The 14,477-nt window shown below is 37.9% G+C and overlaps 1 protein-coding gene across 2 annotated transcripts in view; it reads right to left on the bottom strand.

Annotated features, from left to right (window-relative positions):
* LOC111871027 (TBC1 domain family member 9) overlaps positions 1 to 13,798 on the bottom strand; it is a 33,137-nt gene extending 19,339 nt beyond the window's left edge. For both annotated transcript variants that reach the window (XM_023863756.2, XM_023863757.2), the window contains exons 1-10: positions 13,334 to 13,798; positions 13,082 to 13,248; positions 10,952 to 11,125; positions 8,630 to 8,726; positions 6,394 to 6,580; positions 5,147 to 5,223; positions 4,219 to 4,275; positions 3,923 to 4,127; positions 1,656 to 1,864; positions 289 to 383 (exon numbers count right to left, since the gene is read on the bottom strand). In XM_023863756.2, coding sequence (XP_023719524.1) covers positions 289 to 383; positions 1,656 to 1,864; positions 3,923 to 4,127; positions 4,219 to 4,275; positions 5,147 to 5,223; positions 6,394 to 6,580; positions 8,630 to 8,726; positions 10,952 to 11,125; positions 13,082 to 13,248; positions 13,334 to 13,377 — 1,312 coding nt within the window. In that variant the 5' untranslated portion in view covers positions 13,378 to 13,798. The remainder of the gene's footprint in view (positions 1 to 288; positions 384 to 1,655; positions 1,865 to 3,922; positions 4,128 to 4,218; positions 4,276 to 5,146; positions 5,224 to 6,393; positions 6,581 to 8,629; positions 8,727 to 10,951; positions 11,126 to 13,081; positions 13,249 to 13,333) is intronic.
* Between the last annotated feature and the right edge of the window lie 679 nt (positions 13,799 to 14,477).

The raw sequence follows: 14,477 nt of genomic DNA on the forward strand, positions 1-14,477 counted from the left end.
TGACATAAACGGAGTGGGTTCTTTTTCTGACATGCCTATCATTGTGAGGGATTCCTAATTAGCTGTTTCCTATAACTCTTTGCATAAGTTATACTTATAGTTTTGTTTCTGAAGTTACTTATGCCTAGCAGCAAGTAAAGGTCCCATTAACCTGTTCTCTCTGCCTTACCCCAGCCTAGGGAAGCATTCACATTCCAGAATTTGAGAGCAGCTTATGCCTTCTACATTTTAACCACTGAGAACTGTACAGTATTATGGTGACACAGACAGACATCATGATAATAATACCTGACTTAACTTCTTCACACTGACTGAAGCTACTGATTCCACTGGAGCTGCTGTGATTGCTTGTGTTGTCACAACTGCCTCCTGTGACAGAGTGTCTTAACACACAGAAAAGAATGGACATGTTAATTTGGCTTGAAGGATTCTGCACATCAGATTCCACAGGAAGGAACATGGTTACCACATTCAATGGGAAATGCATCATTCTTTTAATTACCCACAAGAAAAATCAAATGACATAAAACATTTTTCTCCTTTTCTCCTCACTTCAAAATTGGTTTGGGACTGCCACCAATCCCTCATATAAGACATAACAGAGTACAACTGATATGGGTGCCGGGTCATGAGGGTATTGTAGGGAATGAAACTGCAGATCAACTGGCAAGAACAGGACCTGAACCAGCTTGCGGTATCTCAATTGGAGTTGCCAAGAAAGTGATCAGGGACTGAACTAACAGAAATCACAAAAAAGCACTGGGAATCCACAATTGGACTCAAACAGGCAAAAGGATTTATATCCGGACCTTCTGCCAAAAGAACGAGGGACCCGTTAAAATTGAATAGAGATCAATTAAGATGGGTGGTAGGATTACTTACTGGGCACTGCCACCTGAAGGGACACCTTTCCAAACTGGGACTGACAGAGGAACCAACTTGTGACAGGTGCCTACAAGAAGATGAATCAGTCACACACATCCTGTGTGACTGTCAGGCTATAGCTTAATTAAGATATTGCCACCTGGGTCAGTTGTTCATGGAACCAAGTGACTTTTATGACGCCCCCGTAAACAAAGTCCTACATTTCATTCAAAGTGTAGTATTAATAAAGAGTTAATCCAAAGGGGAAGCACAATAGATCATTGAAGGTCGCATTGCTAGGGCCATTTTTATGGCTCACCCCTCATACTCATGCAATTATCAACTCTTCATACATTATCCATCATCCTATTTGTATTCAAAACAGTGTTTTGGAGAGTGGACTCTGGCTCCATACTCGGGTAAAAACCTACTTAGATGAGCCAAATCAACACAGCTAGTCCTTGTCTCCATTAGTGTTTGTAGTAAGAACAAGAAATTATTCCATAAAATTATTTCTTCCATGCAGATGTTTCCTTGTGCAGCATCATCTTACATTCAGAATTATCTTCCATTTGACTAAATATAGTAGTATATTCTAGTGCACTGAGGAAAAATGGTTAATGTTTTAAATTTTTGGGTAAAAGAGGGCCTTATTCTTATCTCAGAACTATTCCAGATACTCATCTTGAACTCAAAGTCATTCTTTCCCATTTATAGTATTCATACACCATTTGTGTCAAAACTATTTTATAAATGAATCAATTTATAATGCAGAAAATGTCATCACTTACAGAGAAGGAACTCTTGTCCCAGCCAATAATTCTGATATCTTCTGTACCAGAAAATCACGGTCTTGTATTTGAGCAAATAGAAAACTTGTTCGATTACATGTTGTTATAAGCACAGATTTATCAACAGCTGAATTTGATGCTTGATTCTCTGCTTTCTCAACCAGTCGTACATCACGCAGGGGAATTACTACACTTACTAAATTTTTCACCTATAAACAGAGAGTATACATATTAGGAGGCATGCCCATGTGCAAGCAAAGAAATTAAACCTAAATTTCCCTTAAAAATATTCAGAAAGCTACACATATATTTTCTTATAAATTTACACAAAATATGACTGCATGTTTGCCTACTAGTATTACTCAGAAATGCACTACATAAATCTTTATTTAAGGTGTACCTGGAAGGAAATGGATCTGAACACAAAACTGCACACATTAGTTGGATGAAAAATTTTCTGGACTGAGCTTTTCTTTATACTCAACACTCTTAGTGAATATTCCACTTTGTCCACTTCAAAGTAGTTTTGGTTGGTTTGCAACCTAATCCAACAGTTCTGACACTATTGAAAGCATATGTGAAAGTCCTTGTTTTGAACTCCAACAAGTGAGTCTGCATTTTTTTCTCAGATTGCAACAAACCCATAAAATATCCTCTTGAGTATTAACTTGAGTTTTGGAATCAGAAAACGTATGAGGAAGGACATACATGGGCAACTGCACACTGAGACGTGCGTGCGCGCGCGCGCACACACACACACACACACACACACACAAGTCTTTAATTTTTCGGCCAGAAATTCCTGTGCAGACAAAGCACAGCCAGGATGACACTGTCATAACAGGAAAACTAATCTCTAATGCGCCATTTCTCAGGCCATATTCACCACGTTTCTGTAGATGTCATGGAAAATTTGTGCAGAAATGTCGACTTCTTCCAGCATGGTGAATTCCTCATGCACAAATCCATCAATGTCAAGAAACAATGCCCTAAATATTCAGAGTTTTCAACAGAAGTCATTTCACTTTTGGACATAGATAACTACTCAAACGTTTGAGTTACACTCACTGCTCCATTTCCAAGAATACAGGTAGGTTTTGACATCTCATGAGTTTCCAAGTAACTGCTGCCCAGTTAGAAACAGAACTTGAAACACATACTTCAGACCACATCTCTCTTTAATGACACATTCTGTGGTTTGAAATTAACAGCAAATATCTACCATCATCTAACACAGGAACACTACCCTACTGTAACCTTGTAGCCAGCCCAGAAATTTTTTGATCACAGGCCTTATGCAACACAGACTACTTCAGAATTTATGATGAGTTACTAATATTGTGACAAGTCAACCCGTTGTTGGGCGGTAGGATGTGGAGCGAGTTATCATGAAGACAGACTTGATAAACAGTCCACTTAGTTACATACTCTCTCTTAATTACACTCAAATACAGTGATATCACTGATTCACACATCTCATAATCCACTGCTGCGTAACTTAGCAACTGACTGTTTATCAAGTCTGTCTTTGTGGTAACTCATTCCACATCCCATCACCCAACAACAGGTTTACTGTCATGCTATGTTAAAGCAAACTGTCCATTAGGATAAAAGATTATGAACACTGTCCAGCGTGATTTATGATTTTTTTTTTTTAATTTTTCATCCTTTGCATGTTTCGGTCAGAGCGACCATCTTCAGAAAAACATGTGATTGATAAATGTTTTTTTCTTTTTCTAATCTTTGATCCATTATGTGTTTCGGTCAGAGCAATCATCTTCAGAAGGACTGGACAGCGTTAATAATCTTTTATACTATTACTAGTGTGACAGACAAGGATGAACCAAGTCAAACTCCCCATTACCTGGCACATAAGAAAATCTGGTTTGACAACTGCATGGGGAAAGTCAAAATAATATGTGCTTGCTTTAGTTCTGGCATGTGAGTCTTCCCAGACAACAAAATGGATTGATGGGTGAAAGATCTTGTATATATACCTTAACCCAATCATAGATTTAACTAGTCTCCATTTTATTGGCTCTTACATGAAGCTAGGGTGGGTTCCACTGCTACTGGGAGCTGGGAGAACCATTAGGTTGGGGAATATATCCGCATAACAGTTTTCTTTTAGAATAACTTCATAAAAGTGGTGAATTTTCTTTTGAAACTTCTGCTGGCTGGACATAAATTCTGGATGCTTGGATACCACACAACCAGGAGCCTACTGTACCAACAAAACTGAAATTATTATGGAAAATGACATTTACCCTGCTTTCAAAGCAGAGGTAGTTCTGTGACAAAAACATCCGACCCCAGACATGGCGTTTATTGTAAGGTGTCCAGAGTGTTGCATCTGTACTGCCATCTAGTTTCTCTGCAGCTGGTAGGCGAAACAATAAACGGTAGGCCTCTGAGTGTGCTCGAGCATCAAGATCACGCTTAAGGAAGGAAGGTTTCCTGGGTACATTTTTACTGCAATAAAAATACAGATATAAAACAAATTAAACAAATTAAGAGATCTACTGTAAAGATACTGTACACAACAATAAAAAGTATTTTTTACCTAAGCTTGTTGAGCAAATCTCTGTCTTCATTGAAGCCACCCTTTTCATCAATAAGTCTGAAATGGCAAACAAAATTTGTATGAAAGTTTGGACTCAAACATTTGCAGACAAAATCTCAAAGTTTCATATTACCACCATAACTGCATCCTGAAACATATAAACATTGGGCTTGTATGAGTGTCAGATTCTTAGATTGAAATAAGAAAAAAAATTGATTTTCCATTCTCAGACTGAGAATTTTCAGACAACTGCTTTGCTCTGCTGCTACTTCTACTGCTCATGCTGCTGTTACTACTACTACTACTACTACTACCACTAACAACAACAACACTTTAAAACTGGATCTTTTTAATACAATTCTTTACAAGAAAGGACCTGAAGTCAAAGAAATATGAAATACACTCAGCGCACTGTGAAAAAGTGGCTAGTGTTATAAAATACAGTTACAATATAAAAATTTATCCAGAGAAAATTCTTATTCTTGTTTAATTCCCAAAATATTTCCAAATTCTCATACTGTTCTTGTCTTGAAATGAAAAATACATTCTCTCATATGTATAACAAAATCTGTTTCATAAATAAATTGTACACAGGCTTATGGCCAACTCCATGTGAAATTTCACATGTGCACCATCTACGATTCACTAATTACTACAATTAAACACAGCTGCCACAGTACTGTTTTACATTCCACAAAATAAAAAGAAGAAAAAAGGAAAAGGAAAAAAGGAGGAGGAGGAGATGCATTTAGATAATTTCCAGTACTATACATCACAACTGGTTGAAGTACTCCACAGTTTTTGTGACAGTTATGAATGAATTATGAGTTGATTCTTCAGTTTACTAAATAATGCATACACTATGTATTAAAACATGGCTGCTACAACTCGACAATTGTGTATCACTGTGGAATAATAATTTACTTACTGTTTCATTGCCAAATTTGTTAACTGTTCCATAAGCATAAATGTCTCAGATTTGTGGAGAAACATGGAGAAATAGTGCTGAAAGAGAAACATGTGTGTCAAAATATTGCCAGTAAATTTATCAAATATAAGGACAAATAGGGACAAACCTTCAGTTGTTTTACTTGGATAAACAATTTACACAATTAAACTTTATGCCAGTCAATAATGATCCGCCATTATTAGCCCATTCAGTCTCTGACATTATGAAAACAACAAATGCATACCACTAGCTCCTACCCAGATACAGAGTATTCAAAATTTTCACAATATTCATTCATTTCATTTCTGAGCCTCTGATTTTAGAGGACCATTTAAGACTGAAGTAAATTTGAAATGCCCACTGAGGATGTTTTAAATACTCCTCTAGTTTATACCACAGCCTTCAAAATCCTTCTGAATGGATTCCTCACCTTAAAAGACTTAAGTACGGCGGCAACTACTGTTGATCAATTTAGGTGTAATTAAATTATGGCTGTAATTTGTTAGTTGCAGACTTGTCCTGAACAACTCATAGATGCAAAGGAAAAAATATCCAAATTTCAGTTCCTTAGAAACCTTCTTAAAGAGCCAAAATCAAGTTCAGACAATATAAGTTGTTTAACAAATGAAAACGAAAATACTGTGACGTGTTGCGTTATGCAGGACACCCCTTCCCCCGCCAGCGGTGACGTAACACGGGATGCTGCCATTGCTACTCACCAGTAAACAACTCCCGACAGCGTTGCTAGGCTGTCGGCAAACACGGCGTCAGACAACAGTGGTGCCTATTATGTAGCTGTTTTCTGTGTTGTCCATAACGGGGCTAAATAAGGAGCAGCGAAGACTATTCAAGTTAGTTACGAGCTGGCCAGGGAAGAGTATGCAGTTTAGTAATTGTAATACTGTGGATAGCGGTAGCTGTGAGATTGTAAACTGTGTAATTGTATGAGCGAGTGTGAAATAAAATTCACTATATCCAATAAGGCATGAAGTTATTTGTCGCGTTATATACCCAACATATGACAATATGTTTAGATCCCTTAAAATAATGAACTATTCAAAGCCACTACAAGAAAAAGTTAAAATCATTAACATTCGCTATTTCCTCTAAGAAAGCAATGACTTGAACTAAACAGGATTTTGATTCAGGACAACTTCAATAATTAAATAATAAATTCACTTACAAACAGAGAAGTATAAGGTACACATGCAACATTCAATACAAACCTCTCTCTCTCTTGTTGCAACACGAATGGAATCTGGGAACAAAAGGCTGTTTGTCTTATCCAGTTCAGTTATCTCTGTCCAGCTTATCACCAACTTTGTTTCACGGCCAAGGATGTAAGCATAGAAACACAAGTGGTTCACTGACAAGTAAAGCCAGCCTTGACGCGGCATCCGGCCTTTCCAGTAGCTGGAGAAAAAGACTGAAGTTCAATAACACAAGCAACAAATTAAAACCAGGAAGTATGTTCCCATTGGAAGCAATGGTTGGGTTTATCCATAACCTGAAGAAGAAAGAGAGTGGTTTTGTCCAGCATTACATATGATAAAGGTGAAATTATTCCTGAATCAAGGACCCACAGATTCTCAGATAATTATTCATGTGCCTGTATCCTTAACAACTATGAACAAATGCTGGAAATTTGTATATCATGCCACAAGAGGTCACTTCACCTTTGTGCAATTTTGTGTCATCATTAAAACAAACAAAGAAATGGTGCAAACTCCTGCGGTGGGAGCAACATTTACATTCTTAGACAGCAGACAGGATGAGACATGGGGCATACAGCACATTTGGGAGATGAAAAATGCATGCATTTGTCAAGAAAACTTGATAAAAAAAAGACAATTTGGATGACTTAAGCATAGATGGAGATAACATTAAAATGAATCTTACAGAAATAGAGTAGGAGCATGTGGACTAGATTCATCTGGCTCAGGATGCCAACAGGTGGAAGGATGTTATGTATGAGGGTAATACTGAAAGTCATGAGCAACAATTTTTTGTAAAGTAACATACTTCATTATTGACAAACCAAATACACCACCTCAATCTACAGATCTTTCTCTATTTTTCCACATAATCACCACTTCTTTGTACACATTTCTCCCAGCGTTCTGGGAGTTTGAAAATTCTCCTTCTGTAAAATTCTGTTCCAGCCATCTGAAGACACTGACGCACTGCTTTCTGAATTGCCTCCCTTGTCTCAAAACGTTGTCCACACAGCTGATCCTTCACAAATACGAAAAGATGGTAGTGGGAGGGTGCCAGATCAGGGCTATAGGAGGGGTGTGGAAGAACTTCCCACCCCATCTTTGCAATTGCTTCCAATGTGAGCCGAGCAGCGTGGGGACAAGCGTTGTCATGCAGGATGATGTTGTTTCATCCCGGACATTTATCGTGCAATGCATGACGGAGCTTGTGCAGCATCTGGACATAACGAGCAGCATTGATGGTTAGCCCAGGTTCCAGGAATTCGGCCAGAATAAACCCCCCTGCATCCCAGAAGACTGCGCCCATCACCTTCGCAGCTGATGGCACTGTCTTTACCTTCTTTTTTGATGGAGAATGCAAATGGTGCCATTCCATATTCTGCTGTTTCGTTTCAGGCTCGAAATGGTGAAACAAGCTTTCGTCACCTGTCACAATACAGAGCAAAAAATCATCGCCTTTGTGTTGATATCTCTGCAGCAGTTCTGAGGTGATGTCTTTTCACTGACCTTTGTGGTCTTCGGTCAATAACAGTGGGACCCAACGAGCACAAACTTTCCTATAGCCCAAGCTTTCAATCATCTCCTGTACTGCACTGTGCCCTATTCCACGTTTTCGGGCTATTGTGTCCACAGTCGCACGCCTGTCATCTTGAATGATCTCATCCACTCTTTCCTTGTTGCGTTCAGTTGAGGCTGTTCGAGGACGACCGCTCGGAGGCTCATCTTCGATGCTGGTGTTCCCATCTTTAAAATGTTTCACCCATCTTCAAACACTGCTCGCACCCATGCACACACTTCCATAAGCATGCTGAAGTCTCTGGTGAATTTCTGCAGCAGGGATTTCCTCTTTCACAAGAAATTCGATGACAGCACGCTGGCGAAACGACTTTATCATTGTCGGCCATTGTTGTCAAGCTACTGACGTCACAAGACACTCAAGGTTAACACAATAGCTGGTTCCACCTACCACTGTACTCTCTTTCATCTGCTGTTCCCAAGTTTCATGCAAAAGAAAGTTGCTCATGACTTTCGGTATGACCTACATACATGCCAGTGAGCCTGCAAGTTCCACAAAAGGTGGGGAGCTAAGCAACTATTAATGTCTCATCAGGGACTCTGCTCCATGGAGTAAGTTACTTAGTTCATTAACAAGGTACTTAGATAGCTTCTAGGTCAAGATTTGAAGACAGGGTTTCCCAAATACAAATTAGGAATGCCAACTGCTGACTAGTCAACAGATACATACCTGCAAGAGTAATAGTTGACGAGCTTTTCTTCTGGTGGTGTGTTGAACAAGCGATGGAATTTGAATGACACTGTCTTAAATGACTGTGTGTCTTCATCTAAATTAAATGGAAAGATATGTATTATTAATTACGAATACAGTAATGTAAATTTTATCTTTGTTCATTTGTCTCTGCAGGTTATGTGTTACTTTCTGACTGAACAGGTTGGCCTAGCAGTAACACCTAAATCTGTATTCAGGGGTGCACTGATTTGCATCTCAGCTGAAGTTTCTGTGAGTTTCCTCAGTCTCTATAGGGATATACCAAGATAATACCTCAGTTAGGTCAAGACCTCTTCCTTCCAAATCCTTTCCGTTTATTACGCATCTATCATCCTACCATTCTTCACTACATAGTGTGCAATACTGAAAGTGTTGTCAACCACAAAAAATTTAATGTGATTGTGGAGGCTGATTACATTAGAATAATGATAATTTAATGAGTTGTAAACATCGCAGATGTATGAATTCTGTGTTTCTTTCTCTGATTTGAGAAACAGTGTAAAACATCAAGATTATATCTGTCAACTTCCATGTCACGCAAATATATACGATGCTGTCCTCCTCAATTCCTTACTGAAAACGTCCACAAAGTACTTCAGAATAGAATACAAACATCCTTCACTATTTATTATTTATATTATCCTCTCATCTGATGTGGCCAATTAAAAATACGGTTAAATAAGTTAAGAAATAAATATGAATCAGACACACAAAAACACTCTTTGATGTTTTCTGGATGGGTAGTTATGTAGCAAGGCACTTATTAACATTATTCCTATATGACAATTCTGCACTTCTCAAAAACAGCTCCTCTCACTCACACTCTCCTTCCTCTTGCACTTATAGCCAAGGACCTTTCTATTTTAATTTCTCTATAGAACTTTCTACAGCTTAAAAAGAGAGACAAATAGCATTTTCAGTCAAAATGATCCTCACTTTCAGTATTGAGGTTACTGCAGATAAATTTGGATAACATAAATTCTTTGTTTACAAACAAAATTGTAAGAAAACTTAAACAGAGAGGTTAACCTTTAAGTGCCGAAGTGCCCAGTTTGTGACAGTGGTGAGTAAAGTCGTCGTGGCCAAAGTACCCCGTTTTGTCCAGTCAGGCATTTAAACTCCGCTAGTGGAAGCGCGCGCACACGCCGCTAGTAGAAGCGCATGCACAGTCTTAAATATTTATTTTCAGATGTAGTAATTACCAGACAGACTTGAGTAAAACCCTAATAGAGGAATTAAAATAATACCCAACTGAACAACAGCAAATAAAAATATACGTATGAGTTATGCCAAAACTTATCCACGATCCAGTAATTTTATTGCAGATTCTGCAGATAGGTATGTTAAAAATATATTGTAAAATTTGATGTACATACCTTTTTTGTTGTTACCTGCTTGATGTATATACAGTTTCAAATAAAACTACCGTATTCAATTTCACTACGAACGCACACAAAACAGATCGCGCTCTGTATCTCAGCCACGATGCAGCTGTCTGTTCACTCAAATAGAAGGGGCAATAAGCTTTTGCAGTTCTAACGGAAGGTTTTACCACTGAAGAAGGGACCCCTCTAGCTTTCTCTTGAATAGCCATTCTTTCATTCTTCTGACCTTCAGTCAAAGATTCGAAAATCCGAAGGGTGTAAGCAGTGCTAGCAGAAGACCAAATGATTTTATTGCTTCCATCTGTTTTATGACACCAGGGACTGCTAAAATTTGTCAAGTGTTACAAACAGAAATGAATTTATAATGCAGAACAACTCTGTGAAGAACTGGGAAACAATTTTTGCAGTACGCATCAAAATTAAAACACAAAAAATTGAAAATAGAGTATAACACTTTGTATTAAAAATTTCAAATCTTCCGTTATAATATGCGGCACTATGTTCTTTGCTGATATAAACAAAGTTAATACCATCCATTTATCATAAAAATTGTGCTAGATACAGCATTTTTAAACACAACGCTTAAAATTGAGTAACCGCCTAACAGGAACGGATACTTAAACGCAAGGGAGCAACGGGCATTTAAACGAGCACCAGCAGCAGGCATTTAAATAAACTCCGGCCAGCTCAAGTTTACCACTATTTCGAAGTCCGGCGTTTAAAGGTTAATGTGTCACTGTTTTTAATATGAAATATAACACAAAGAGAGTATACCTTAGAGGCTGGTAGAGTACATATATGTAAAGCTGCAACAAGGTAACTTATGTAGTAAAGTTATACAAATAATGAATTACTGATACCAAGAAAGCAATTTACATAATTCACCTTGACATACCTTCAGTTCCTTGGTTATCAGGCAGAGTATTAGCAATCACTGACTGGATTTTGCAGCAAACAAATTCTGTGATATCTTCCTCATTGTCAAATGAATTCAGAGTGTCTGACAAATTCCTTTGCAGCCATTCCCAGTCTTTCTCAATCTCAGTGAATGTTAGTGAACAGGCAATCACTAAACATGAAAAGGACAACAGTATTTTCAGTAACAAAGAGACGTCTGACTTCGGTTGTATGGCTAATCAATGACTAAATAATACGTACAAGTTATATAAGACTTCCTCCTTCTTCTGAACAAATATCAGTAACAAAATGCTATGCAGCATCTCTCCTCACAACAAAAGAACTTATTTCTTGTCTTTTTCTGCTTTCCTTTTGTTTTGTAATGTCACCATGCAACATGAGATACATACATTTGTGTTTATCTTCATGCTGCACTGCTGGCATGGAAACTCTGTTGCAAGATGGAATGTTCCCTTTTTCTTGGACTGTATTAATTAATGGAGTTATTACTTGATTAAAGTACTTATTAGACATTTATTAATGTCTTCTTATTTCTACCAGTTTATACTTACATATTTTACATACTTTCAGGTATTAATCAAGCCATGATTGTGACTCATATAATGTTATATTACTTTGCTTTATATGGCAATACTATGTTTCACTACAAAATTTTGAGATTTTAAGGCACCAGTCTATTGGCTCTTTGACATGTCTGTGCAGCTATTAATTTTCAAACATGACATGCCTGCGAGCTTATGATTTCCACATGTAACAAGATCAAGGCAAGTGTCAGCCAACCAAGTTTGTATTAAGGCAACTATCACGTAGTTGTCTATTTTGAATCTAACCTGTAAGTTAAACGAATTAAAAAATTTCTGAAACACAGCACGTACAAATTTGTAGCACTGTGTTTTGAAATGCTAGCTTTCAAAATTGGAATTCATTTAGTGTCACAACTTGAGCCAGTGCAGACATATGTTGCATGTGAAGTCACCAAATTTTATGTTGAAGTTTTGAAGTTCCAAATCATAAAATATATGCATAGCTGGTTAAGGCAATATACTACTAGCCAAAAAACAGTGGGTTGAATTCGAATGAGTTCATTTGATTTTTCAATTTACCTAATCCTTCCAGCCGCACTATGGCCCTGGGGTTAACTCAGCCTCTAACAGAAATGAGTACCAGAAATATTCCTGGGGGTAAATGGTGGTGAGTGCATAAGGCTGAAAACCTCACTGCCATCTGTGCTTCGGTTGTCTACAAAATGTGGGAGCCCTGGCATCTCACAATCCCATAGGCCTCCATGGCCTGTGACAGGAATAGCTTTACCTTTACATCATTTTATATTTAAACTGAGTAAATTTTATAAGCAGAAATGTCCGCCTTTTATTTCAAAGTTTCACACTCTGTAACTGCCAAGAGTAAATAAATGTAGCAGTTGGTTTTCTGTGCCTTCATGCTATCTTCTAGTGGCAAATAAATTAATTACTACCTGTCCACAGATTCTGGAGCTTTTGGCCATTTTAAATACCCTCAAAATTATCATATTCTCTGGCTCCCTGGTTCATCCTATCACATTTAATTTTACCGGTACTTAATTAATTCCTGTTGCTTACTAATCTTAGTAATTCTATAAGAGAAAAGCATATGAGGTGTGAGAGGGGCGCCAGCCATCACAAGAGAGGTACGGTGAGAAGGATGTGGAATGACAGATATGATCTCCCCTCTTACTTACTTACTTACTTACTTACTCATGGAGCTGAGCCCTTCTGGAGGAGCCACCAATTCTGCAACTACTCAAGAATTTCCCAGAATTTTATGGAACCCAAAGGTTCATTACCATGTTCACATTCTATCTCTCTAAGATCCATTCTAATATTGTCCACCCACCTATGCCTTGGTCTTCCCTGTGGTCTCTTTCCTTCTGGCTTTGCCAGAAGGAAAGAGACCACAGGGAAGACCAAGGCGCTTTTTTATTTACAACATTTTAACTGTGACTGACATTTAATAACAGGTAAATGGTACTGCTGTGTACAAGCATATCAACATCAACGGTTATATAGTGGAATAAAGTAAATGAAATGACGGCCATTAAGAAAGGAACCATATTATAACCGTAACTCACAATAGTAAACCTCCGACGATGGTGTCTGGTGTAAGATTCGAAATGGGGGCGGTTTTGTGTCAAACACACTATCCAATGTACCAACAAGAATGGATGATAAACCCTTTGTTTTTCCATGACCTTTTCGCCTCTGAAGTACAAAGTAATGATTCGCTTGTTCAGTCACCCTGAAAGTAGTAAAGATAGAAGGAAAGATTTAGTCCACGCAACTGACTTTTACAGTATTCTCACAAGTGCCTGATTCATACCTACCACAGTGCATTTGCTAACAGGACTTCTTGAGGTTTCACCCACATTTCTTACGCTGGGCCGAAAAACAGTACACTAAATTTATATGTAATACTGGAAAGTAATCATTGTGAGCCTCCGTGTTAATTTTATATTATGGCACATAAACACCGCAAACAAAAACCACACAATGTCACTTATGTAAAACTCAATGAAGAATTAACCGTTCTGTCACAATCGCAAATCATATCGATAATTACACGGAAAAATTTCTGTATACAATCCATCTATCTCCAACAGTAGATACCGGTAGATACTCTGTTGGCGATAGCGGTGACAAAATCGGCATTAGTTATAACGTCTACTTATATTTTGCATTACTGCGATCAAATTCAACTTGTCAACATCGTTCAACACGTTCAGCACTACGTTCCACATTCCTCATTATTCCTTCTGATCGCTGCTGATAGCTGGTGGCTGCTTTCTGCTTTGTTATTGGCTCCGCCTACGAAGTAGTCAGGCGACATCTATTTTCTGGAATAGGAAAGAAATGCCTGTAGTACACAGTCCTGATTTGGAGATGTCGCCATTATAATTTCCGAGAGCCGGTGCTCATCGAAGCCCGAAAGTCTATTGGATTGCAGAGCTACAGATTACGCTATATTGACGATGTTGATTACCAAAAACATTAAATATAATCTTTGACTCTCCAGTTTCCAGCTGCTGTGCAATTTTGTTTGCGAGTATTAGAAATATCGAGGGACTACAAAAATCCACAGAAAAATGGAAACCAGTAAATACTTCGTAACGGACGGCTCAAAAAAATGGAGAACAAACCATTCGTAAGATTTACATCGATAGCAAGAAAACAAAGTCATTGATTTTATTTCATATTTCTGGTAGGGTGTATCTATTCGAAAAATAAGTGTATGTACACAAAAGGTCTAGGCAATACCCATCCGGTCTTCTGTAGCACAGTGTTATATAAACATCTTATTCTATCATAGCGGTCGCCCTAAAATTTCCGAATATATCTCTTAACTTAAGTCTAAGAGTATATTATTATTTTTTGTACGTTTAGTTCTTTTTCTTATTCTTAATAAATTTTGGAATTTTTAGTATGAAGTAACATACACCTTGCACAACATTTTTTTCAGTAGCCTTAAGA

This window comes from Cryptotermes secundus, unplaced genomic scaffold (assembly GCF_002891405.2).
Source record: "Cryptotermes secundus unplaced genomic scaffold, Csec_1.0 scaffold2223, whole genome shotgun sequence".
Taxonomy (NCBI): Eukaryota; Metazoa; Arthropoda; class Insecta; order Blattodea; family Kalotermitidae; genus Cryptotermes; species Cryptotermes secundus.